The following is a 26,762-nucleotide window of genomic DNA, read 5'->3' as shown; positions in this document are numbered from 1 at the left end:
ATGGCAAACTAGCTGCGCTTGGTTTCGTTTGACCTTTTTTTCAATTGACATATCCATAAACATTATGCTGATTCATGATTTCAACTGGCTGAGAAAAGCTGCCTGTCTGTCTCATCCCGACTCCCGAAACATTCATTACTATGGGACACCTGGAGATCGAATTAGAACTTTGAAGCCATGTTGCAAACGTCGGACAGACCGACGGCAACGTTTATACAAATCTCCGCTGTTGAAAACCAAATGTTAGTCTAAAAGAAATTAGATAATGTCTAGATGCTTTTTATAGTGGAGACCAATTTTATAAAGTGCCTGGCTGGCCTGATGAGACAGTGGATGGCGCAGTCAGATGGAACAGAGTAAATAAGCTTTTTAATGTCATAGATTTAGCTGGTATTAACTTGTGGAATAGACACCGGCTGGAATGCAGTTTTAACCCATAGGGATTAGAACCACCCGTTGTATAATACTGTACATTACTGTGATGTCCAAACTTGTGAAACATAGACGTCTATGATTGGTTCAGATTTGGTCCCCCCAGGGTGGACTGACCAAATTCCAACTACTTTTCAACGTCCGTGTCAGTCACTACTCAGTGGGCGAGGATGCTTGTTACAAGAAATGGAAAGAGGATGGGTGCTAGGTGTCATGGTGTCAGTAAGAGCCGGGAGAGGTGACATGCTTTGACCACCAGATGACAAAAAGCGAAAAGAAACCAGTAATGAGCTGAACATAACAGTATGCCAGTAGAAGGGAGGACTGTAGCTGCTGACCCAACTGTGGTTTGTGACTACTCTGTCCCATTGTAGCCAATTCAATTGCAGTAATTCCGTTACTGGTTTGTTTTTATTAAGAATTATTACTTTTTAATCACTTCATAAACAAACTTGATATCAGGAAGAACACAACTCATTGGTAGGTTTACCTTTTACTCTGTGAACTTTCATTATACTTCCTCCCCATGAGGGAGAGAAATTAGAAAAACGTCTTTAAACAGAACTACAAGGCACATGGCAATGTTAACTTAACTTACCAAAGGCAAATCATTTCTACAAAACTAAATATAAGTGTTGATATTAGTTGGCAGGGGGTCTTCAACATTATTGTGTTTTGATGTATTTCTAATACCTTTTATAACTTTCTGGTAGATGTTGTACAAGACCCCTTTTCCATCTGTTTGACCAGAAATCAAAGCCGTTGCTTATTCCTAATTTTTGGGTATGAAAATGTTTGAAAAATGTATATACTATATGCCTTCATTTCTCAAAAATATAGTCTCTTAGCTTTCATTTGACACCCAATTTGACATTGGAGTAGGATTCTGTTGCATCGACAGGCATGACTCAGACCCGTACTCTACACAGACCGGTGCGCCATTAACCAATCAGAGCTCAAGTAAGCCTATATGCAAATAGCCATTGCCATATATACAGTGCATTTGGAAAGTATTCAGACCCCTTCACTTTTTCCACATTTTGTTGCGTGCAGCCTTATTCTAAAATTGATTTTTTTTAAAACATCAATCTACACACAATACCCCATAATGACAAAGCGAAAATGGGTTTTTAGACATTTTTGCAAATGTATTAAAAACAAATACCTTATTTGCATAAGTATTCAGACCCTTTGCTGTGAGACTCGAAATTTAGCTCAGGTGCATCCTGTTTCCTTTGATCATCCTTGAGATGTTTCTACAACTTGATTGGAGTTCACCTGTGGTAAATTCAATTGATTGGACATAATTTGGAAAGGCACACAGCTGTCTATATAAGGTCCCACAGTTGACAGTGCATGTCAGAGTAAAAACCAGCCATGGGGATCGACGGAATTGTCCACAGAGCTCCGAGACAGGATTGGGTCGAGGCAAAGATCTGGGGAATTGTACCAAAACATTTCTGCAGTATTGAAGGTCCCCAAGAACACAGTGCCCTCCTCATTCTTAAAGGGAAGAAGTTTGGAACCACCAAGACTATTCCTAGAGCTGGCTGCCCGACTGAGCAATCGGGAGAGGAGGTGACCAAAAACCTGTTCAGGGAGGTGACCAAAAACCTGTTGGTCACTTTGACAGAGCTCCAGAGTTCCTCTGTGGCGATGGTTGTCCTTCTGGAAGGTTCTCCCATCTCTGCAGCACTCCACTAATCAGGCCTTTAATGGTAGAGTGGCCAGACGGAAGCCTCTCCACAGTAAAATGCACATGACAGCCCACTTGGTGTTTGCCAAACTCCACCTGAAGTTCTCTGACCATGAGATATAAGATTATCTGGTCTGATGAAACCAGGATTGAACTCTTTGGCCTGAATGCCAAGCGTCACATCTGGAGGAAACCTGGCACCATCCCTACGGTGAAGCATGGTGGTGGCAGCATCATGCTGTCGGGATGTTTTTCAGCGACAGGGACTGGGAGACTAGTCAGGATTGAGGTGAAAGATGAATGGAGCAAAGTACAGAGATCCTTGATGAAAACCTGCTCCAGAGCGCTCAGGACCTCACACTGGGGCGAAGGTTCAACTTTCAACAGGACAATGACCATAAGCACACAGCCAAAACAACGCAGGAGTGACTTCGGGACAAGTCTCCGAATGTCCTTGAGTGGCCCAGCCAGAGCCCGGACTTAAATCCAATCAGAAAATAGCTGTGCAGCAACAATCCCCATCTAACCTGACAGCGCTTGAGGATCTGCAGAGAAGAATGTGAGAAACTCCCCAAATACAGGTGTGCCAAGCTTGTAGCTTCATACCCAAGAAGACCTGAGGCTGTAATCGCTGCCAAATGTGCTGAGTAAAGGATTTGAATACTTATGTAAATGGTTTTTATATTATTTATATTTAATACATTTGCAAAAATTCGAAAAAACTGTTTTTTCTTTGTCATTATGGGGTATTGCGTGTAGATTGTTTTCCCCCCCTCATCAATGTAATCCATTTTAGAATAAGGCTGTAACATAACAAAATATGGGAAAAGTGAAGGTTTCTGAATACTTTCCGAATGCACTGTGTATCTGTGCCATTCACTTTGAACTGGACTGTGTTTACGCTACAGTATGAGGGGTCGAGAGCAGATGCGCTTGTTTTTTAGGTTTTTTTTGTATATGTATATTTTTTTTATTTAACCTTTATTTAACTAGGCAAGTCCGTTAAGAACAAATTCTTATTTTCAATGATGGCCTAGGAACAGTGGGTTAACTACCCTGTTCAGGGGCAGAACGACCGATTTTTACCCTGTCAGCTCAGGGATTTGATCTTGCAATCTTTCGGTTACAAGTCCAACGCTCTAACCACTAGGCTAACTGAGCTCAAAGCAAGAGATGCATGTAGCCACGTGCACATTTGTTCATATTCTTTGCTAGTTAGTGAGTTATTAGCTCACTTATAGGCAATTTCTAGTCAACAATGGGGGAGTGGTTGATTCTAACGAGCACAAAATCTGTGCATTTCTAGTCATCGTTGAAAAGCAAGTTGGAAAGCGCTTTTTTTGATCTCTTAAAGGGGCAGTGTTGTATTTTGAGACAGGCTTGAATAAGCTAAGTGGCCAATAGGCAGAGGGTAGCATAATTTGTCTGATTCTCTGTAATAATGGTATGGGAATAACAAAGCATTTTATTTTGTAAAGTGGTGTCTTGCATCAAACACAACATTTCCAGTCATCTTGTCTGAAACAGTGGATAAACAGGTTATTGTCAAGCCCTAAGTAGATTGTAGGTTCTACATTGAACACCACACATTGGCTGCTACTGTAGGTTGAATGAGAGAACAGCTATTTCCATGTTAAAATGTTATGGGATGCATTTTCTCCATTGTTATTGGTGGTTGGCCTCTCTGGTATGCCTACATTATGATCAAATAGCCTACTTGGCCACTGTTAAAACTTTAACTTAAAGCGGGTACAGCCTCAGTGTTCACAGTAAATGCCCACTGGAAGTGGCACAACATTTTCATGAAGTTAAAGTTTGCTTTCAGCAGACCTGAAATTTTCCCCGTTCTGAAAGAAATGAGAGTTTTTGGTTATAGTTCATGTGGTTATGGGAGTACAACGTAGTTGGTAACATAAGAGCATTTTAGCAAAGTGACCCTTCTGGGGGTTGGGGTTCAAGTTGCCTTGCTTTTACTCTTGGTCAATAGCCACGCACATAGTATTTTTCCCATGCTTCACCCTAGTCCTTTAGGTGGTCAACAAACTCTGTGACACCCTGCAGACCTGTAGGGATAGCTGTTAGTGTGCCAGTAGGGCTGGTCATGTGAGTGTGTGGGGTCTCTATTCTCTATGGATGCTTTATGTACTGTAGATTTGTGTTTTACTGGTTCTCTCTGTATCGTGTCCCCAGGGTGGGTTGTGGCTTGTTGTTTTCTCCCAAGTGTCTGTGATCCCCTCTGATCCTGGCCTCTTCTGTCTGAGCTTCATGTGACCACTCTGTGATCCTTCTGTGTCCTCATTGACCCTTCAACCCTCCTCCCCTCTCATGCTGATCCCCCTCCTCTTCTCTCGCTCTTTCGCTCTCGCCCGTACACACACAAACACCTCTCATTTTCCATCAGCAACCTGTCAAGCCCTCCTCTGCACGCCCCCCTGCACCAAATTCCTCACCCTCTCACGCGTGAATGTTTTTCTTCTCTTTCCTCATCCCTTCCCCTCTTTATTTATCCCTTTCCTTTCTCAAACCATGTCTGTTTCTCTCCCTTCTCTGTTTGTCCATGTTTCTCTCTTACCCCCTTTCTCTCTCTCTCGCTCTCTCTCTCTCGTTCTTACTCTCTCTCCCTTACCCCTCTCTCTGGCTTTCTCTTAATCCATTATTTAGGCTCTCCTTCTTTCTACCTCATGTCTTTCTACCTTACTCCTCTCTTTTTCTCTCCACCTTTTCCCCCTCTGTCTTTCTTCCTCTGTCTCTGTGTCTTTCTCCCTCTCTCTCTGTCTATCTCTGTCTCTGTCTCTCCCGCTCTCTCTGTCTCTGTTTCTCCCCCTCTGTCACTATCTTACTCCCTTACCCCCTTCTCAACTAGTTTATTCTTTGTGGATGCCTAATGAAATCCCCTCTGAAAATGACAATTGTTGCTTTGAGAGTATTTATAGAAATGAATAATCAGCCTTGTTGTGTTTGTCTGCATGGATTTTCAGCACTGAACGCTGTGAAGACAGAACCACCGGTAAAGAATCAAGACATGGGTGTAGGAAGTATGAACCGCAACAGTAGTCTGTGGTTTATTAGACATTATAAAGGCTTATAATGTGTTTTTAAACCATTATACCTACAGGCTATTAAAGGGCAATCTGCAGTTCCAATAACAGCAAAGCGTTCACCCCGTCAATGTTTTATTAAATAGCTGAGCGATGGGGTTGGCGAAATGTAGTCACTCTCAAATGAATAGAATTACAAGGACTGACCATCCATGAGCTCCACATTATAATTATAACCATATTTTGAGGCTATACAGTGTTTAAGACCTACATTGCTTACAAACAAAGAAGTCAATCAAGCTTATATTTTGGGATCTGATGGGGTACGACAATTGAACTAAGCCCATAAGTTATATGTTATATTCTTCAGGAATCAATGGGTGTATATCAATCATTTAAAAGTCCAAAAAATGGATGTGGCAATCACAGATTGCCCATTTAAGTAAAGTCTTGCCGTAATTACAAATGGTCAAACTACCTACACCGTTGGATGTTAAAACGTTTCCCAGGTTTAAACTGATGATGGTGGGGAATAGTGAGTAGTAGAGTAGATGAATAGCTGTTGATGTTAGATCTGCCTTGTAGAGACAGACATAGGAGATGTAGATGCTGAATGTGATGAATATGTCATCATCGCAACCTCTGTTTATCCCACTCATTCTCCTGCCACACATTTAGCTGGGCTGTCACACAGCGTTGTCAAAACGTTTACGCGTGCGTTGTCGCAGCGTTCCCGCGCGCCGGGAGGTTTTCACCATCCTCTCTGAACTCTTTGATTTCCTTCTCCATTTCATGTGAAGGGCTTTCTCTGTCTCTCTCTCTGTCTCTCTCTCTCTCCGTCTATTTTTGTTTTTCTCCTGGCCAAGTTGTGGCTGTGTGTGTCGTCTCTTTGACAGTAGTCTCTGAGCTGTCACTCAGCGCTCAGTCTTCCTGTCTCTGTGAAGTCACTCTCCATTAATAATGGCGGTGGCGCTGAATATTTTACACTGTCGCTCGGCAGTACATTATCCTGTCTTTGACGCCACACAGCGACAGAAAGACAATTGTCTGCCTGACAAAACTTTTATTTCAACCGAGAGCTCTGTGACTGAGACTTGAGTTATGTGAGGAAGTTTTGCGTATTTCTGTCGTCTCTCCCCCCCCCCCCCGCCCTTTAGAAATATGGCAGAGGATATTATTTTTCCTGTTGAACATCTATTATTGACACTATCTAGGAATAGTGTGTGCTGTTTCGTTTAGAAAAGATGTTAGCACTACTGTAACAGTGTCCAGTCAGTCTATTAATCAGGTTAACTACTTTGTGCACTGTCACTGTGTTTAAGAACATTGGAGTTGTCTTACATTCACATGGAAGGAATACACTATTGTCTTCTTCCTCCTTTTATGGTTTGAATAGCTCTGTCACAGGAAGGTGGGTTGTAGATGTTTTTGTGTGTTTTTTTTCCCCCCTACAATGGCTAATCCATCGTAGTTGACGTGGGACTGTGTTGTAGATAGAATTACAGATGAACTGATTTGCGTAAAGTGTCTAAGCCTAACTCCTCTCGCTTGTCTAACCTTAACTCTAACTGGTGTCCCCCCCCCCCCCCCCCTCTCTCTCTCTCTCTCTCTCTCTCTCTCTCTCTCTCTCTCTCTCTCTCTCTCTCTCTCTCTCTCTCTCTCTCTCTCTCTCTCTCTCTCTCTCTCTCCACCCATAGGTGAGCAGGGAGCTGTGACCATGTTCCCTCTTTTCCTGTTGGACAATCACATGACAGCACGCGAGCTGGGGTTCTGGAACGGCGTGATCGCCATGGGCTTCTCCATCTGTGGCTCCTCCCTCGGCGGCCTGCTGCTCTCCCAGTTCAGGTAGCGTTCAGGGGCAACACGCCCCTGGTAGCGTTCAGGGGCAACACGCCCCTGGTAGCGTTCAGGGGCAACACGCCCCTGGTAGCGGTCAGGGGCAACACGCCCCTGGTAGCGTTCAGGGGCATCACGCCCCTGGTAGCGTTCAGGGGCAACACGCCCCTGGTAGCGTTCAGGGGCAACACTCTGATTTCAGTTTTACCTAACTCGCATGCTTCCGTAACTTGTTTTGTAACTCATTTGAAATACTCACCAGCTGTTTTAAAATCATCTGTTTATCTACAGTGCCCATTTCAGCTTCACATGTCTCAGAAGCATCCCTTTCTGTGGCACAGATATCACATCACCTCCACTCCACACACTGGGGTGTATGTGTGTGTATGCGTGCGTGCATTTGCGTATGTGTGTTTTAATGGAAGTGAACACAGCCCTCAGAGCTGTGTAGCCCCCCTCTCTCGCTCTCTTTCTCTCTCTGTCTCTCTGTCTCTGTGTGTGGCCCCCCAGTGTGAGATGTGTGGTATGATGGCAGCATGGGGAGATGCTGTGTAGCCTCCAATATTTCTTAGAGAGGCAAGGAGACGGGGCCCCAACAGAAACACTAGGCCCTGTAACTTCTACAGCTGATAATGCAAAACCATCCACCAATAATCAACAACTTCTGTTTAGGTCAATAGAAATTGTCTTATTTTTTTAAAGAGATCAAAGATCACAAACTCTAGCCTAAAACTCATAGATTTTTTTTTACTGTGCAAAATGTCACTCATAGTGTAAGTTGGACTCATCTTTTTTTCTACCAATAGCCTGACGTTCAGTCACATGTTTGGACACACCTACTCATTCAAGGATTTTTGTTTATTTTTACTATTATCTACATTGTAGAATAATAGTGAAGACATCAAAACTATGAAGTAAATGAAAATATATTTGAGATTCTTCAAAGTAGCCACCATTTGCCTTGAGTTAACTGCACCTCAGAAATTGCAGCCCAAATAAATGCTTCACAGAGTTCAAGTAACAGACACATCTCAACATCAACTATTCAGAGAAGACTGCATGAATCAGGCCTTCATGGTCAAATTGCTGTGAAGAAACCCCTACTAAAGGACACCCAAAAGAATAAGTGAATTGCTTAGGCCAAGAAATACGAGCAATGGACATTAGATCGGTGGAAATCTGTCCTTTGGTCTGATGAGTCCAAATTTGAGATTTTTGGTTCCAACCAACGTGTCTTTATGAGAGGCAGAGTAGATGTGTGGTTCCCACCGTGAAGCATGGAGGAGAGGTGCTTTGCTGGTGACACTGTCAGTGATTTATTTAGTATTCAAGGCAAACTTAACCATCATGGCTACCACAGCATTCTGCAGCGATACACCATCCCATCTGGTTTGCTCTTAGTGGGACTATCATTTGTTTTTCAACAGGACGATGACCCAACACACCTCCAGGCTGTGTAAGGGCTATTTGACCAAGAAGGAGAGTGATGGAGTGCTGCATCAGATGACCTGGCCTCCACAATCACCTGACCTCAACCCAATTGAGATGGTTTGGGATGAGTTAGACCACGGAGTGAAGGAAAAGCAGCCAACAAGTGCTCAGTATATGTGGGAACTCCTTCAAGACTGTTGGAGAAGCATTCCAGGTGAAGCTTGTTGAGAGAATGCCAAGAGTGTGCAAAGCTGTCATCAAGGCAGAAAATCTCAAAAATAAGATATAATTTGAAATGTTTAACACTTTCTTTTGGTTACTACATTATTCCATATGTGTTATTTCATCGTTGTGATGTCTTCACTATTATTCTACAATGTAGAAATGAGTAAAAAATAAAGAAGAACCCTTGACTGAGTAGGTGTGTCCAGACGTTTGACTTGTTCTGTATACTACAAAAGTATGTGGACACCTGCTTGTCGAACAGCTCATTCCAAAATCATGGGCATTAATATGGAGTTGGTCCCCCCTTTGCTGCTATAACAGCCTCCACTTTTCTGGGAAGGCTTTCCACTAGATGTTGGAACATTGCTGCTGGGACTTGCTTCCATTCAGCCGCAACAGCATTAGTGAGGTCGGGCACTGATGTTGCGAGCTTAGGCTTGGGTCGCAGTCGGTGTTCCAATTCATCCCAAAGGTGTTCGATGGGGTTGAGGTCAGGGCTCTGTGCAGGCCAGAGTTCTTCCACACTGATCTCAACAAACTATTTCTATACGGACCTCACTTTGTGCACGGGGGCATTGTCATGCTGAAACAAGAAAGGGCCTTCCCAAAACTGTTGCCACAAAGTTGGAAGCACAGAATCGTCTAGAATGTCATTGTATGCTGTAGTTTTAAGATTTTCCTTCATTGGAAATAAAGGGCCTTGCCCGAACCATGAAAAACAGACCCAGACCAATATTCCTCCTCCACCACCAAACCTTACAGTTGTCATTATGCATTGGGGCAGGTAGCGTTCTCCTGGCATCTGCCAAACCTAGATTTGTCCATCGGACTGCCAGATGGTGAAGCATGATTCATCACTCCAGTGAACAAGTTTCCACTGCTCCAAAGTCCAATGGCGGTAAGCTTTACACCACTCCAGCCGACAATTGGCATTGTGATCTTAGGCTTTTGTGCGGCTGCTTGGCCATAGAAACCAATTTCATGAAGCTCAGTTTGGAACTCGGGAGTGAGTGTTGCAACCCAGGACTGACAATTTTTATGCGCTTCAGTACTCGGTGGTCCTGTATCTGTAAGCTTGTGTGGCCTATCACTTCGCAACTGAGCTGTTATTGCTCCTAGACGTTTCCACTTCACAATAACAGCACTTACAGTTGACCGGGGCATCTCTAGCAGGGCAGAAATAGCCAAATCCACTAATTTGAAGGGTTGTCCACATACTTTTGGCCATGTGGTGTACGTTTTGAAGTAAAGCACCTGCACATCAAAGCTGGGCTGAAGTCATTATGCAGTTATCACTGTACACACAATATACATTTCACTACCGTGCCTCAGCTGTAGAGCTTTAAGTTCTCCTTTCAATTGCTACTTAACCTTACAGTTTCAGCAATTACCATTACAGCACATACAGTACCCTAACTCATCCTCCATTGCATAAGACCATACATCTGCCCATAGCTTCACATTATAGCTTTCTACCCTGGCACATGAGATGTAATGCAATCTATAAATAACATTGCGTATGTATTTTCCCACACAAAGGCTTTAGCATGGCTCACACAGCACCATATCCGTCTATACTACTCACAAAGCTAGAAGGGTTAATGAGAATTATCAACTGGGTGGTTTGAGCCCTGAATTTTGATTGGCTGAAGGCCATGGTGTTTCAGATCGTATACCACGGCTATGACAAAACATTTCGTTTTATTGCTCGAATTACGTTATTAGTGTCCGCGTTACATCGTGCCTAAGAACAGCCCTTAGCTGTGGTATATTGGCCCTATGCCACACCTCCTCGGGCCTTATTGCTTAATACTACCATTAGCGTCGATCTGAAATATGCCCTATATGAAGAGAATACCCTGATGTTTTCTCACACTACCTGTAAAATAATAAGTCCAAATACCTTTTGTTTGAAATCACTTTCACATAAGTTCTGTCATATTTTTGGAGGTGGTACTTTCTTTCTTTTCTGTCTTTCTCCCTCTTTCTTTCTCCCTCTTTCTGTCTTTCTTTCTTGTAAAGGACTCCGGTAGAATTGTCACATTTTCACACACAGAGGTGCGTTCACCTGACACTGTACACTCAGTCCAGATTCCCACAGAGTGATTCCCATCCTTCTCCCCCCCATGTCCCCACACACACACACACACACACACACACACACACACACACTACACAAAGCCTATCCACCAGGCCATTTCAATGCTCTAAAAGCTCATTTGGACGCTTATCCTGGGCCCCATCAGAAACGCTTGAGTGGCCAGAGACTGACCCCCTCACACAGATCGCCATCGGCAACCTGAGAGCCTATATGGTATCGGGGCCTAGCCAGTGTGAGGTGTCAGTAGCGAGGCAGGTTCTCTTCTCTCGCCCCATCACTACGGCAACTCCCCAGAGAGCCAGATTTCAAAGAGTGTCATTGAGAAGGGAGGGAATAATGAACGAAGGGAAAGAATGTCTTTAGCATGTGAATGATAGCAGATTGGTTTTCAGGTTGGAAGGACCCTGTAGGTCCTGTAGGCTTACAGACTGATAGAATGGACAGAAGGAGACAGATTCTATTTGATATACCATTTTTGGATAGTTTGTAGATCCGTCCCTTTTTTAAAAACATTTTGTTGCATTACGAAGTGGTATAGAAATTGATTTAATTGTACTTTGTTTTTTTTCATTGATCTACACAAAATACTCCATAATGTCAAAGTGAAAAGAAAATTCTACAAACGTTTACAAATTAATAAAAATGAAATGACTAAAATATAGTATAATTATTCACACCCTTTGTTTAGGCAAGCCTAAACTAGTTCAGGAGTAACATTTAGCCTAACAAATCACATAAGTTACATGGACTCACTTTGTGTGAAATAACTGGGATTGACATGATATTTGAATGACTACCCCTTCCTCTGTCCCCCATACATACAACATCTGTAAGGTCCATCAGTCAAGTATTGAATTTCAAGCACAGATTCAACTACAAAGACCAGGGAATATATCGAAAGCCTTATGAAGAAGGATAGTTGTTGGTAGATGGGTAACAATAACAAATCAGACTTTGAATAGCTCTTTAAGCATGGTCAAGTTAATAATTATGCTGTAGATTGTGTTAAACCACCCACACACAACAAAGATACAGTCGTCCTTCTGAACTGAGCTGCAGGACAGGAAGGAAACTGCTCAGGGATGTCGCTATGAGGCCAGTGGTGATTTTAAAACCGTAACCGTTCAATAGCTGTGATGGGAGAACTGGATCAACAACATTGTAGTTACTTCAAATTAATTACACGAAAATAACAATATAAATATACAGAATAAATAATAATTCCAAAACAGGAATCGTGTATTGTGTATCCAACAAGGAACTAAAGTTATAAGGCAAGAGAACACAGCAAAGGAATAAATGTGAAGCGTTATGTTTGGGGCAAATCCAAACGTGACACATCACTGTGTAACCGCCTCCTTATTTTCAAGCATGGTGGTGGCTGCATCATCGTATGGATATGCTAGACAAAAATAAACGAGATGGAGCTAAGCACAGGCAAAATCCTCCAGGAAAACCTGCTTTTAATCAGACATTGGTAGAGGAATACACCTTTCAGCAGGACAATAACCTATAACACAATGAATGTTCCTGAGTGGCCAAGTTACAGTTTTGACGTAAATCTGCTTGAAGATCTATGGCTTGACGTGAAAGTGACTTTCTAGCCATGACACCTAACACCTTGACAGAGCTTGAAGAATTCTGAAAAGAATAATAGGCTAATATTGCACAGTCCAGGTGTGCAAGCTTTTAGAGACTTACCAAAGAAGACTCCGCCGTAATCACTGGCGAAGGTGATTCTAACTTGTATTGATGCAGGGGTGTGAATACTTATCTAATCAAAGTATATTAGTGTTTCATTTTACATATATTTTTAAGACATGATAGTTACAAAGTATTTTTGTAGATCGTTGACAAAAAAAATGACAATTAAATCCATTTTAATCCCACTTTGTAACACAATAAAATGTGAAGAAATCCAAGGAGGGTGAATTCTTATGAAACCAACTGTGTGCTCACATTAGCCTGAGTTCAAACTAAGCTGTGGTAAGGTCAATGTCAGATGGGTTGTATAGATTTCAGATATCAGACAGTGACACGGGCCAGGTTCGTCTGATTGACAGGAACCTTTTGGAGAATTATTGCCACAGTGGTAATCCCTAGGTGACAGACACACACAACACACACTGCTCTAAGAGGGTGAGTGTCCTGATGGTCATTAATTCACTTCCACGCTGGGGAGGTCCTTAGGTTATTGATTACCACATGAGCCATGCCCACCGGGAGACAAAGCTCTTAGACTATCAGGGAATCGATTAGCGTCTGGCGACACGTCGTGTGTGTGCATGCGCTCACTTGTGTGAGCTACTGTAGAGGGGAAATATCGTGTTTGTTTTTGTTAGCATGCACATACTCCACAGTATTATTTATCTCTGTGTGTGTGGTGTGTGTGTGTGTGTCAAATTGCATTTGTCTACTCATAGCACAATTCTTTCTATCTAGAACCTAAAAGGGTTCTCCAGCTGTCTCCATAGGTTTTACCAGGAACCAACAAGGTTTCCCCATTGGGGACATCCAAATAACCCCTTTGGAACCTTTTATTTCTAAGAGTGTGACTGGTTGTTTGTCTTGTGTGTCTCCACAGTATTGGCTCTCTGATGAGGCGGGTGTTTGTAATGCGGACGGTCAGCATGGCATTCCAGAGCTCCCTCCTGACTGTGCTGGAACCCTCCCCACTCATGAAAGGTGAGAGAAGACCCGACCGCACTCTTGACTAGGCAGCATAGGCATCAGTTCACCCACTAACCATGGACATACAGTACATCATTGACTCTAACCAGCCTGTCCTTAGCCACTGATCTCGACTTACACGCGTCCCTAGTCCCCCACTAGCCACATCTATTTGTCCATCTGTAGCTCGATATCTTTTTTTCCTTTTACGATGTGGGAGCAGGTGACTGTGGGTCTGATGAATGAAGGCAGACAACTCGATGTAACCTCACTGGCTCTTACAGGTAGCTATGAGTATTAGACCCACAGAATATACATATTAGATATTAGACCCACAGAATATACAGACCCACAGGGCTCCCAGATCGATCCGCTTTTTTACATGAAAGCTGCATGGGATGGACTTTACCGGATACCCATAGCATGTGTCCACAACTGCGGCACTCTAACCCACTGAGGTATACGGAACTGGGGACTGCGTCCAAGATGTCCAACCGTTGTTTTCAAGGTAATCTACTCAGTATCGCATACGCCAGTTCATGCATGTCCAGGTTGCATCCTGTTTACCCGGACCAACATGCGCTGTAGCACTCAGTGCGGGCAGGGAGCAGAGCGACCAGCGACGACGTCATCACGTCATCCAAAAACATTGCAGACATTGGATGAACAAAAACATTTAATATCCTCTGCTGTAATGGAGGAAAAATTGGGAAAATGGGGGGGAAAAAACATCCTCAGCGACAATTATTGGAATAATTCAATGGATGTTTTGTGCACAAAGGTGATTACTAAAGTGTCTTATTAGGATTTTTCAAATCTATGTGGCCGTGCATTGAAATTGTCTTTCTGGGCCGGGCGTCAGTTAAACTGCAATACCAAAACAAGACTGTAGAAGTAGTTGAAACCGTGCTTCAAGACTGGAACCCTGGCTCTAACCCCCTGTCCCCATGGCAAAACAAATAAAACGTTGTGTCATGTGACCATCCACATTTAAGTCTATACATAAAATATGATACTCCATTTTTTATATTTAACCTTTATTTAACTAGGCAAGTCAGTTAAGAACAAATTCTTATTTACAATGGCGGACTATCGGGGAGAACAACAGATTTTTACCTTGTCAGCTCGGGGATTCGATCTAGCAACCTTTCGGTTACTGGCCCAACGCTCTAACCACTAGGCTACCTGCCGTCCCAAAGTCCATTCAGTATGTTGCATTAGCCCATAAGCCATGCGTGCTCCCCAGTCAAGCAGACATGGGTTCAAATAATTTTTGTTGTCAAAAAAGAATGAAATGGATTCACTGCTAGGATACACTAGAATATCTTTGTAGATCTACAAATCTCAGATCCCCCCCCCCCCCCCCCTCTGCTCTCTCCGTTTTAATCTCATGCAAATGGAGGAAAGCTGAACGAAGAACAGAAGCTCTCTGTGTGACCTGTTTGAACCTTTGTTGAGCTGTTCACTCTGGAAACCTCTGGAAGTGGAGGCCTCCCTCTTGTGATGTCAAAGATCCAAAAATGTGACAATGTTTTGCCGCAAAATTCTTAATATTACATGAGTGCCCCCTTCTCTCACTCTGATGAGCTGAGTTAGTGTCTCGCTCTCGGAATCTTATGAAATGGAGTCTTATTCAGCAAAACTCGCCATCTCCGGTGAATAATTCACCGTCAGTGGGAGCTGAGAGATGCTCGGTGTTGCCTGTGTTCTGCTCTCTTCTCCTGAGAGGGAACGACTTGATTGGAGGAAAGCGAGGAGACGCCCCCCCCCCCCCACTTCTACCTTTGTTCAGCAACAGATCAGTCTCCTCTGATATACGTTGTGCCACAGAGCTCTCCTCACACCATCCATCCAGTAGGAATTTATGAGCGAAAAGGGAGATTTAAATAGCACTAACGTAGAACCGGACGTGCCGTAATGTCTCGCAACATTGTGCAATTGTGTTGACATTGAGACGTGTCGAGGCTGTTTCTCAGGCTGTGTTTGTGCCCCTCAGTTATGGCTGTGTTGAGTTTGAGCGTTCAGCACTTCCTGGGCGGCCTCATCACCACGCTCACCTTCACGACCATGATGCACTGCACACAGAGAGCGGAGGAGAGTGTACAGGTAAGAGCCACTCTCTACACACCTGTCAATCCAGTACCTACAGTGCCTTCAGAAAGTATTCATAATACCCGATGACTTATTCCACATTTTGTTGTTAGACTGAATTCAAAATGGATAGAATAGATTATATATATTTTTTACCCATCTACACACAATACCCCATGACAAAGTGTAAATATGTTTTTATATGTTTTTGCAAGTTTATTGAAAAATGTAATACAGAAATATCTAATTTACATAAGTATTCACATCCCTGAGTCTCAATACATGTTAGAATTACCTTTGGCAGCGATTACAGCTGTGAGTCTTTCTGGGCAAGTCTCTTAAGAGATTTGCTCACCTGGATTGTACAATACAGTAATTTCACAGCAAGTTGGTTGTTGATCATTGCTAGACAGCCATTTTCAAATCTTGCCATAGATTTTCAAGACGATTTTAAGTCAAAACTGTAACTAGGCCACTCTGGAACATTCAATGTCATCTTGGTAAGCAACTCCAGTGTATATTTGGCCTTGTGTTTTAGGTTATTGTATTGTTGAAAGGTAAATTTGTCTTCCAGTGTCTGTTGGAAAGCCAACTGAACCAGGTTTTCCTCTAGGATTTTGCCCGTGCTAAGCTCTATTCTGTTTCCTTTTATCCTAAAAAACTCCCTTGTCCTTGCCAATGACAAGCATACCCATAACATGATGCAGCCCCCACCATGCTTGGAAATATGATGAGTGGTACTCAGTGATTAGTTGTGTTGGATTTGCCCCAAACATAATGCTTTGTATTCAGGACATAAAATTAATTGTTTTGCCACATTTTTTGCAGTTTTGCTTTAGTGCCTTATTGCAAACAAGATGCATGTTTTGGAATATTGTTATTCTGTACAGGCTTCCTTCTTTTCACTCTGTCATTTAGGTTAGTATTGTGGAATAACAACGTTGTTGATTCATCCTCAGTTTTCTGCTATCACAGCCATTAAACTCTAACTGTATTAAAGTTACCATTGGCCTCATGATGAAATCCCTGAGCGGTTTCCTTCCTCTCTGGCAACTGAGTTAGGAAGGACGCCTGCATCTTTGTAGAGACTGGGTCTATTGAGAAACCATCCAAAGTGTAATAACTTCACCATGCTCAAAGGGATATTCAATGTCTGCTTTTTATTTTTACCCATCTACCAATAGGTGCCTTTCTGGTCTTCCTGGTCTTTGTGTTTGAATCTGTGTTTGAAATTCACTGCTCGACTGAGGGACCTTGCAGATACAGTGCATTCGGAAAGTATTCAGACCCCTTGACTTCCACATTTTGTTACGTTACAGCCTTATTCTAAAATGGATTAAATAAATTTGAATCCTCATCAATCTACACACAATACCCCATAATGACAAAGCGAAAACAGGTTTTTCGAGATTTTAGCAAATGTATAAAAAATTAACAACATGCCTTATTTTAAAAAGTATTCAGACCCTTTGCTTTGAGACTGTTTCCATTGAACATCCTTGATGTTTCTACAACTTGATTGGAGTCTACCTGTGGTCAATTCAATTGATTGGACATGATTTCGAAAGACACCTACCTGTCTATATAAGGCCCCACAGTTGACAGTGCATGTCAGAGCAAAAACCAAGCTGTGAGGTCAAAGGAATTCTCTGAGACAGGATTGTGTCATGGCACAGATCTAGGGAAGGGTACAAAAAAAATGTCTGCAGCATTGAAAGTCCCCAAGAACACAGTGGCTTCCATCATTCTTAAATGGGAGAAATTTGGAACCACCAATACTTTTCCTAGAGCTGGCTGCCCGGCCAAACTGAGCAATCGGGGGAGAAGGGCCTTGGTCAGGGAGGTGACCAGGAACCCGATGGTCACTCTGACCGAGCTCCAGAGTTCCTCTGTGGAGATGGGAGAACCTTCCAGAAGGACAACCATCTCTGCAGCAGTCCACCAATCAGGCCTTTATGGTATGGTGGCCAGACAGAAGTCACTCCTCAGTAAAAGGCACGGCAGCCCGCTTGGATTTTGCCAAAAGGCACCTTAAGGATTCTCAGACCATGAGAAACAAGATTCTCTGGTCTGATGAAACCAAGATTGAACTCTTTGAACTGAATGCCAAGTGTCACGTCTGGAGGAAACCAGGCACCGCTCAGCACCTGGCCAATACCGTCCTTACAGTGAAGCATGGTGGTGGCAGCATCATGCTGTTTTTTAGCGGCAGGGACTGGGAGACTAGCCAGGATCTAGGGAAAGAGGAACGGAGCAAAGTACAGAGATCCTTGATGAAAACCTGCCCCAGAGCGCTCAGGACCTCATACTGGGGCGAAGGTTAACCTTCCAACAGGACAACAATCCTAAGCACCGAACCAAGACAATGCAGGAGTGGCTTTGGGACAAGTCTCTGAATGTCTTTGAGTGGCCCAGCCAAAGCCTGGACTTGAACGCGATCAAACATCTCTGGAGAAACTTGAAAATAGCTGTGCATCGACGCTCCCCATTCAACCTGACAGAGCTTGAGAGGATCTGCAGAGAAGAATGGGAGAAACTCCCCAAATACAGGTGTGCCATGCTTGTAGCGTCATACCCAAGAAATCTCGAGGATCTAATCACTGCCAAAGGTGCTTCAACAAAGTACTGAGTAAAGGGTCTGAATATTTATGTAAATGTAGTATTTCAGTTGTACATTTACAAAAATGTCTTAACCAGTCTTTGCTTTGTCATTATGGAGTATTGTGTGTAGATTCATAAGGGCGAGAAAAAAAATGTCATCCATTTTAGAATAAGGCTGTAACGTAACAAAATGTGGAAAAAGTGAAGGGGTCTGAATGCTTTCCGAATGCACTGTAATTTTTCTCCTGAATGTATTTAGGCAAGCCATAACAAAGGGTTTGAATACTTCTTGACTCAAGATATTTCAGCAAAACACTTTGACATTGGCTGGTATTGTGTGTAGATCAGTGGCACAAATCTCAATTTAATCCATTTAATCCAAACCAAAACATTGTCCAGATAGAAAGTTGCTTAAAATGTAGTAGGGACGTCAAAAGTTCTGGCTGCTGCACAGATCCTATGGATGCTCTAGTCTAGAGCGCCTGGTTTGGTTGGTTTTCTCTCTAAATGGTTAAACTAGTGAGAAATATTTGATCATTGAAAAAATGTGAATTTGCTTCATTTACTATCATCTTAAATTAAGATATTGAAATATTTTGCCATGTCTAATTAATGTAAATTACGCTACTTTCCATATGGACAGTATGTGTTAGAACATTACACAAGCTGACGTCTTAACCACATCCTTTTTACCTCAGATTGATAATGTTAGTATAAAAGTTTATAGTCAGCACAAGATCAGTATCTTAAAACAGACCAGTATCTTTGGTTTTGTAATGCTGATTTTTGTCATATTCGCTGGGGGTCGCAGGACTTTTCTTTCCTTTACTTTCACAAATGGTACGTGTAATTCGGGACAATCTCTCTTTAAAAGTCGCTAGCCACACACCAATAAGCGGACTTGACAGTCGAACTCTCACCTTAATAGCAGCCGACCGTTGTCACTGTTCATATCCTATGGCGGGTCCTGATTTGTTGAAGTAAACTAAGAAAAATAGATTTGTTTCCCTTTCCTTGATGGCAGCTTCACGGAATCATCATTGTTTATTAATTGCTTATTAATTTGGACACATTAAAACTGTTTTTACATTATCAATATGTCTTATCAACAGGAAGCAGCAACGTCATCATTTTCCACTGAAGTTTTAGGAATATAAATTGAACTTTCAACAGGAATTTCCAATGGTAGAGGTCAAAACTGCTGAATGAGTCCAAAAATGTTTTTTTTTTTAATGATATACACTATATATACAAAAGTATGTGGACATCCCTTCAAATTAGTGGATTCAGCTATTTCAGCCACACCCGTTGCTGACAGGTATCTAAAATTGAGCACACAGCCATGCAAATCTCCATAGACAAACATTGGCATTAGAATGGCCTTACTGAAGAGCTCAGTGACTTTCAATGTGGCACCGTAATAGGATGCTACCTTTCCAACAAGTCAGTTTGTCAAATTTCTGCCCTGCTAGAGCTGCCCCGGTCAAATGTAAGTGCTGTTATTGTGAAGTGGAAACGTCTAGGAGCAACAACGGTACAGCTGCGAAGTGATGGGCCACACAAGCTCACAGAACGGGACCACCGAGTGCTGAAACACGTGGAGTGTAAAAATCGTCTGTCCTCGGTTGCAACACTCACTACAGAGTTCCAAACTGTCTCGAGAAGCAACGTCCACACAAGAACTGTTCGGCGGGAGCTTCATGAAATGGGTTTCCATGGCCGAGCAGCCACACACAAGCCTAAGATCACCATGCGCAATGCCAAGCGTCGCTGGAGTGGTGTAAAGCTCGCTGCCATTGGACTCTGGAGCAGTGGAAACGCGTTCTCTTGAGGGATGAATCACGCTTCACCATCTGGCAGTCCGACGGACTAATCTGGGTTTGGCGGATGCCACAGAACACAATCTGCCCCAATGCATAGTGCCAACTGTAAAGTTTGGTGGAGGAGGAAAAATGCTCTGGGACTGCTTTTCATGGTTCGGGCTAGGCCCCTTAGTTCCATTGAAGGAAAATCTTAACACTACAGCATATAATGACATTCAAGAAGGTTCTGTGCAACAGTTTTGGGAAGGCCCTTTCTTGTTTCAGCATGACAATACTCCCATGTGCAAGGTTCATACAGAAATGGTTTGTCGAGATCGGTGTGGAAGAACTTGACTGGCCTGTACAGAGCCCTGACCTCCACCCCATCGAACACCTTTCGGATGAATTGGAACGCCGACTGCGAACCAGGCATAATGTTCTTGTGGCTGAATAGAAGCAAGTCCCCGCAGCAGTGTTCCAACATCTAGTGGAAAGCCTTCCCAGAAGAGTGGAGGCTGTTATAGCAGCAAAGGGGAGACCAACTCCATATTAATGCCAATGGTTTTGGAATGAGATGTTCGACAAGCAGGTGTCTAATTGCTTTTGGTCATATAGTGTACCAGAAATCACCAAAACAGGTTTTCTCTGCCTATTTTTAGTTGCCTTGCTTGGTAGATTGACATTTTTAAACTGAAGGTTTTTTGGGGGGTTGCAAAGATGGAGCTGGTAGCTATGCTATTTGGACCAGGCTGCTGCGATGTCATGCAGACTTAGACTGTCGTTTTTGTGTTTATACTTTTTCATAACGACAAGGACAAGTTTGGTGTCGGACAACAATAGAATATTCATGATTTAATCCTTGCCAAAGCCGGTTAGATGAAAGGCGATATTTTCACAGAGGCGTAGGTGGAATCTCTAAAGAAAATACATAAAAGATATCTAGTTCCAGAAATGAATGTAACGCGTTTGTTCCCGTCTACACCGTTCAGATGTAAAGAAAAGTAACACCTAGAACATAATTTCCCATGGCCAAGTCAGGTCCTAGGTGTGAGAAACAAATTATATTCAGCTTGAAATCATGTTTTAATACGTAAAGATGCTCTCATGGAATGTGAAAATGTCATAGGGATGCATTTGCTCCAATGTTTACATTTCTATTGGTGCCTCACATTTTGAAGGTCATGCACACATTTACGGAGTGGAGCTCTCAGCCGTTTACCTCAGCTTGGAGGAGAGGCTTCTCCCCAAGAAGACGAGATTCTCCGAACCCCGGCGCGGCCACAGGGGTGGTCTGTTATGTAAGCCAGCGAAACAGAAACTCCTGGCTGTGAACAAACACAACAAAGAGACCAGGCTAACCTGCTCTGTTCTGTTCCCTCTCTGCTTTCCCCACTGTTCTCTTTTTAAAGTGCTCCTTCTATGGAGTTAGGTCATATCCTGTGGTGTCAACAGGCAGGACAGGTAGCCCTCCTCAAAGCAACAACACCCACCCGTCATCTGGGACTGACAAGCCCTTTTCTTTTTCACTCCCTTTTTCTGTCTTTCTCGTTCTCTCCTTTTTCATCTCTCTCTCTCTTTGACATAACTTTTTTTGTCCCACTCAAACTGGGCCATCGCTGCCTGGAGGTGATCCGTTTGCAGCCTCTCAAACATCACTCAATCAATTCTGAAGGTGATGAGTTGCCTCGGTTCTACCAAGGAGTCAACGACTAGGAAAGCTACATCAAGGCTGTGTCTGGGCAATTAAGGAAGAAAAACCTAATGAAACAAAGCTAATCACAATCCTTGATGATAAAGACAGGCGATAACCTCCGGGGTTAATTTGAAATGTTCTCATGACACATATAGCTGCCTGTTATTTTAAGGTCATATCCAGTGACAGAAAGCTGATACCATGAGTGCTTGTCGAGGGCCCAGGAGAGAGAAACGGAATCCCTTAAACAAGTTCACTGGAATAAAAGCACTTCACTTAACTCGGGTCTACAGGCGCTCCGGCTGTGTGAACCCGGTTCAACCCAGCACTGGACTCTACTGAGACCCAGCAAAGATGCCTGGGAAATGTCTCCTTTACAGCTCGCCCATTTTGCCACCAGTGACATTTGTCCGAGTCAGGTAACTGGCTAAGTTACTCATAGCCACACAGGAGCTATATTACACGGTGTCAAAGGCACAACGAACGAAGGCCTTGTCACCTTTTCACCGCCCAAAGTTTTAATAATCTAAGTCATCTGCTCACCGTAATCATTCAACAATGTTTTCCACGGCAACCTACTCCTCTTATTGAGTTAGGTTCTTTTCACTTTGATCATGTGGATTTAGGCGTAGCCAGCACTGTACTGATAACTATGCATGCCACAGCGGATGCTTTAGTGTTTTGTGCTGAAATAAATCAATTTTGTTAAGTGGTTAGTAGTTTACATAGTTTCATTTGTGGAGGTGGTTTAAGGCCAGGCACCACACTCATAGGGTACTTGTTTACCCTTAATGATATCACAATCAACTTTTACCAGTTGAATGTAGAAACACAATACTTTTTTGTATTACCATTTTTTTCTGAAATATTGTATTACGATATGCAAATGAGGCAATGTCTTATTAAATATGCACATATTTGCATATCGCGCAATTTCTTTTTTCTGGACACTGGATGAAGTATGAAACAAAAATATTTAGGCAATCTGTTAAGACACTCCAGGACCGGACCTGTCCATAAATACTTTTTTCATCTTTCTATCTGTTTAATGCTGAAATGCATTTTTCAAAGGACAATGTTATCTAGAATCGAAAATTGACAACATATCAACAATTCCGAAGAATATATCTAAGGATAACCACACTTAATGTGGTGAATGCAGTTGTGTCTGAGAAAAGAGTCTGACTTTTGGCAGAAATTACACTGAATTTACTGAATTTATATTGTAGTACACACTCTTATCCAGAGCGACTTACAGGAGTAATTAGGGTTAAGTGCCTTGCTCAAGGGCAGATCAACAGATTTTTCACCTAGTCGGCTGGGGATTCGAACCATCGACCTTTTTGTTACTGGCCCAACGCTCTTAACCGCTAGACTACCAAACACCATACAGCTACTTAGACCCAATCACCATCTCTTCCAAGTAAATTGCTAAAGATAGTCCAGTTTGTGACATTCTCTATGAAATGGGCTTTTAAATTGTGTCATTTAATGTAGTACGCTTTGCAGTTGTTGCTGTATGTCCAATTTTAAAGTGGTCAAAATTATTATTATTATTTTTTACACTTTTTGAAAATACTAATATTAAAGGTTGGAAATACCAACCTTGGCACACTTTAAGTCTGTATGTCTGTTGGCGTAAACACATGAGTGTATGGAATAGGGTTGCACCTTGTGTTGGTGTCAGTAGAGGGTGGAGACCCACGAATCTGCGTTAGTTATGTTGCCGTGTTGCTGTGGGCCTGAGAGGTAGAGTCTGGGATGTTAGGTAATCTGTGTTGGTCTGGTCTCTCTCTCTTGCTCTTTCTCTCACTAATTCTCTCTCTTTCTCCTCTCCTCTCTCCCTCTAAGAGCCTGCAGGCCTGGACCCAGATACCCCTCACCAGCTGGCCTCCATCCACACATTGGAGACAAAAATCTCAAGCTTTATCATTCCGGCTCCCTCTTTCATTCTTCTTTTGGTTCCTTTCTTCTTCTGTAGTATTTCTTTCCTTTTCTCTGTCTCCTGCCCATCCTCCTTTTTTTGTGGGAGTTTAAGACAAGTAGATGACCACATACCCGAGACAGAAATGTCCCCCGAGTCCAGTTTTTTTTTTCTCTCTCTCTGACCTCGCCCCTACTTAACCCTCTCCTCTCTCCCCTCTCCTCTTCTCCCTACAGGCCACCCACTACAGTTTCTTGTCCACTCTGGAGGTACTGGGGAAGCTGATGTTCAGTGCCCTGGCGGGGGGTCTGGTGGACTGGGTGGGTTACCCCACCGCCTTCCTCCTCTTCCTGGTTCTCTCAGCCGGTACAGCCCTCCACGTCTGGAGGGCCACGGATACCGGGGCCCTCAGGGAACAGCTCAAAGAACAGCCCAAGTGATCAGCTCTTCCCCAACAGCTCAACCATCCCTTATGTAACTGCTTTAGCACCCACCCATCCAAACCAGCAATGATCCTTGCCAACACAATCCCTCTCACTCAGTGGTCCCCAACCCCTTGGTCTTTGAGAGTAATACAGTGTGCATGCAGTTTTTAATTGCCCAGTGCTAACATGTCTGATCAAGCTATTCAAGGTGTCGATGATCAGTTGAGTCGTTTAATAAGGTGGGTGTCTGGTTGGAGATTTTTCCAGGACGCTGTATGGAGTTGGAGGATTGGATCAGTAGCATAAGGGATAGGGAGAGCAATATAGGGGAAAGCTGTTAAGGTGTTATTGGAGGACATACCATCTGAGCCATTTTCATATATGCCAAGCCAGCAATAAAACTTAAGCCAGCAGTAATACTTAGCCAGGGATGAGCCAGCGATAAAGGTTCTATGTGTCTTATCAGTTTGCCATTGCACTAGTTCTGAGGCGACGTTTACGAATCTCTACTACCTCTGTTTAACACTGTAAGACATGCAGAAGAGCCTAGTGAGCTTTATAGTACAACGTTTGCTAGTTCGAGTACGATTTTGATTAGAGATAGCTAGCTTAAACCATTACACAGCGTCAGCTAGTCTAGGTTAGTTAGCGCAATTAGGGAGCTATAGCCTTACATAATGCATGGTGGCAAGTTATCAAGGATTGGATGATTTTTTTTATTTTTATGGATTCGGGTATTTCTTTATGGATTCTGGAGGGGGGAAAATACTTATTTTTTATGTTATTTAGACTACTGCTGCTAGTTTTTCAACTACCTGCTGATATTACTTGTTTCTGTTCTCTGTAAAGTTTTTTAAAATTTACATTTACATTTTACATTTTAGTCATTTAGCAGACGCTCTTATCCAGAGTGACTTACAGTAGTGAATGCATACATTTCATACATTATTTAAATATTTTTCCATACTGGACCCCCGTGGGAATCGAACCCACAACCGTGGCGTTGCAAACACCATGCTCTACCAAATAACACGCACCTTATCGAATCACTTTTTAGTGGGCTTGAAACATACACCAGCTGAAGCAACTTAGATTGTGGTGCCTGCTTTTTGTTTACGAACGGTTCATTGGACCTGCGAGAGGCATCTACTGGGAAAGCAACGCAAATACTCAGCCAATGCCTCACACCGATCGAATACCATCTATCTTTTGATGACCATATCTCTCATTGTGATGGCTGAATGATAATATCACAGAGAGTCACAGGGATGACAGGTCAGGGAGGTGACACAGGACCTAGGCAGTTTCAGATAGGGACATAGAACCAGAGCAGCCATGTTATGAATTGGCATGAATAGCGGGGTCACTGTGACCAATGCAGCCAAGCCCACTCTAATGTAAAGCATTTGTTGCAAAGCACACCCCCGTCTCTGACACGTGCTGAGAGACTGGCACAAAAATAAAGCTGCTACCCAAATGTCTATGTGCCGCCGTGTATGTGTGCTTGTTACTGTAGTAATATCATATCCTGTAAAAAATCTTCAACCTGAACTTACCCATTTTTAATACCATTACTTTGGCATCAGTCTAAAAAGAAATCAAAGTAAATACCTGTAAACTGTGAAGTTTGAAGCATAACATTAAAGGTAGACTATGCCGTTTAGATGAACGCGATGCGAGACTTTGCTCTCACACAGTCTCTGTGCATGGGTGTGCTTCACGCTGCTACCACGTAGCTATGGGGCCAAAAAAATCTGCGAAGTTTAGCTCCGCTTCAACATTCTTAGTTATTGCGGAAATTGACACTGTTACTTCGTGCATGCAACGTCATCTCGCTGAGTCTAGCTTTAATATCAACGTAACACTGGTATATCATACCCATTTATATCCAGTGACTGAATGGGGTTTAGGCTAGCCATTTCACCATGCCAAATCTTGGGACACAATTGTGAATTCCTCACACACGCCTCCCATATATCCACCCTATATCACTTTGGATCACGATCTCATTACATCTGGGCCCTCCTGATAACCATAGCTCTGGTGTGTGTGTGTGTTCGAGAGAGAGAGACCCCATCGTCTCCCATTAGCACATCTGCCCTAAGGGTGAATCCTCAGCCAAGTCAACCTGTATCTCTCTCCTATACCGCTCCCCTTGTTTCATGAAACACACTCATCACATTCTAGCTACAGCATTGATATGTCTCCGAAAGCACAGGTGGTATAGACATTCTCAACCCACATTGATCGTGTTTGGCTCTCGCTGTCGGAGAATGAAAACACAGGTGTTGAGGACAAGAACTAAGCAAGTGACCATCTAATAGACCTGTTTAAATTCCAACTCAACATTGAGCGATGGTATCACTACACGTGCAGTGTTCAGGTTTCCTGCAGGATTACAACACTGTTGGAGCATTACAATGCCTAATTTGGCTGTTTCAAACCAGTTGTAATCCTTGTATTTCCTACAGGTGTTATTTACAGGTGTTATTTACCAGATATGGGGAAACCCAACACTGCACTGGAGGTAAGCAGGCAGAAAGTCCAGACAAAACAGTCCTACCAGCCAAGAAATGTTGTTTCCTTGCCAGTTAAAAGGGCATGGCATAACACGATCAAATATTAGATTCTCTGGGAAGTATTGAAATTGAAACAGATACATCAAAGATGCACAACACAAAGACATGACTCACAGACGCTTATTCATTCGACTCCCTTGAGCTTTATCAATGTGAGACTGAGTTTCCTGATGAATCACTTCAGTTCAATCACTCATGCAAATGCAGCTAACCCCTTC

The 26,762-nt window shown here is 42.9% G+C and overlaps 1 protein-coding gene across 4 annotated transcripts in view; it reads left to right on the top strand.

Moving 5' to 3' along the window:
- The window catches only part of slc33a2 (solute carrier family 33 member 2), a 36,353-nt gene extending 10,907 nt beyond the window's left edge, over window positions 1–25,446 (top strand). For all 4 annotated transcript variants that reach the window (XM_014160681.3, XM_014160678.3, XM_014160680.3 and 1 more), the window contains exons 3-6: window positions 6,864–7,011; window positions 13,344–13,444; window positions 15,426–15,535; window positions 23,777–25,446. In XM_014160681.3, coding sequence (XP_014016156.1) covers window positions 6,864–7,011; window positions 13,344–13,444; window positions 15,426–15,535; window positions 23,777–23,980 — 563 coding nt within the window. In that variant the 3' untranslated portion in view covers window positions 23,981–25,446. The remainder of the gene's footprint in view (window positions 1–6,863; window positions 7,012–13,343; window positions 13,445–15,425; window positions 15,536–23,776) is intronic.
- The last annotated feature ends 1,316 nt before the right edge of the window (window positions 25,447–26,762 follow it).

Source organism: Salmo salar, chromosome 20, assembly GCF_965601325.2.
Source record: "Salmo salar chromosome 20, fSalSal1, whole genome shotgun sequence".
Lineage (NCBI taxonomy): Eukaryota > Metazoa > Chordata > Actinopteri > Salmoniformes > Salmonidae > Salmo > Salmo salar.
Note: the sequence above shows the minus strand (reverse complement) of the source record. Positions and strands in the feature narration are given on the sequence as shown.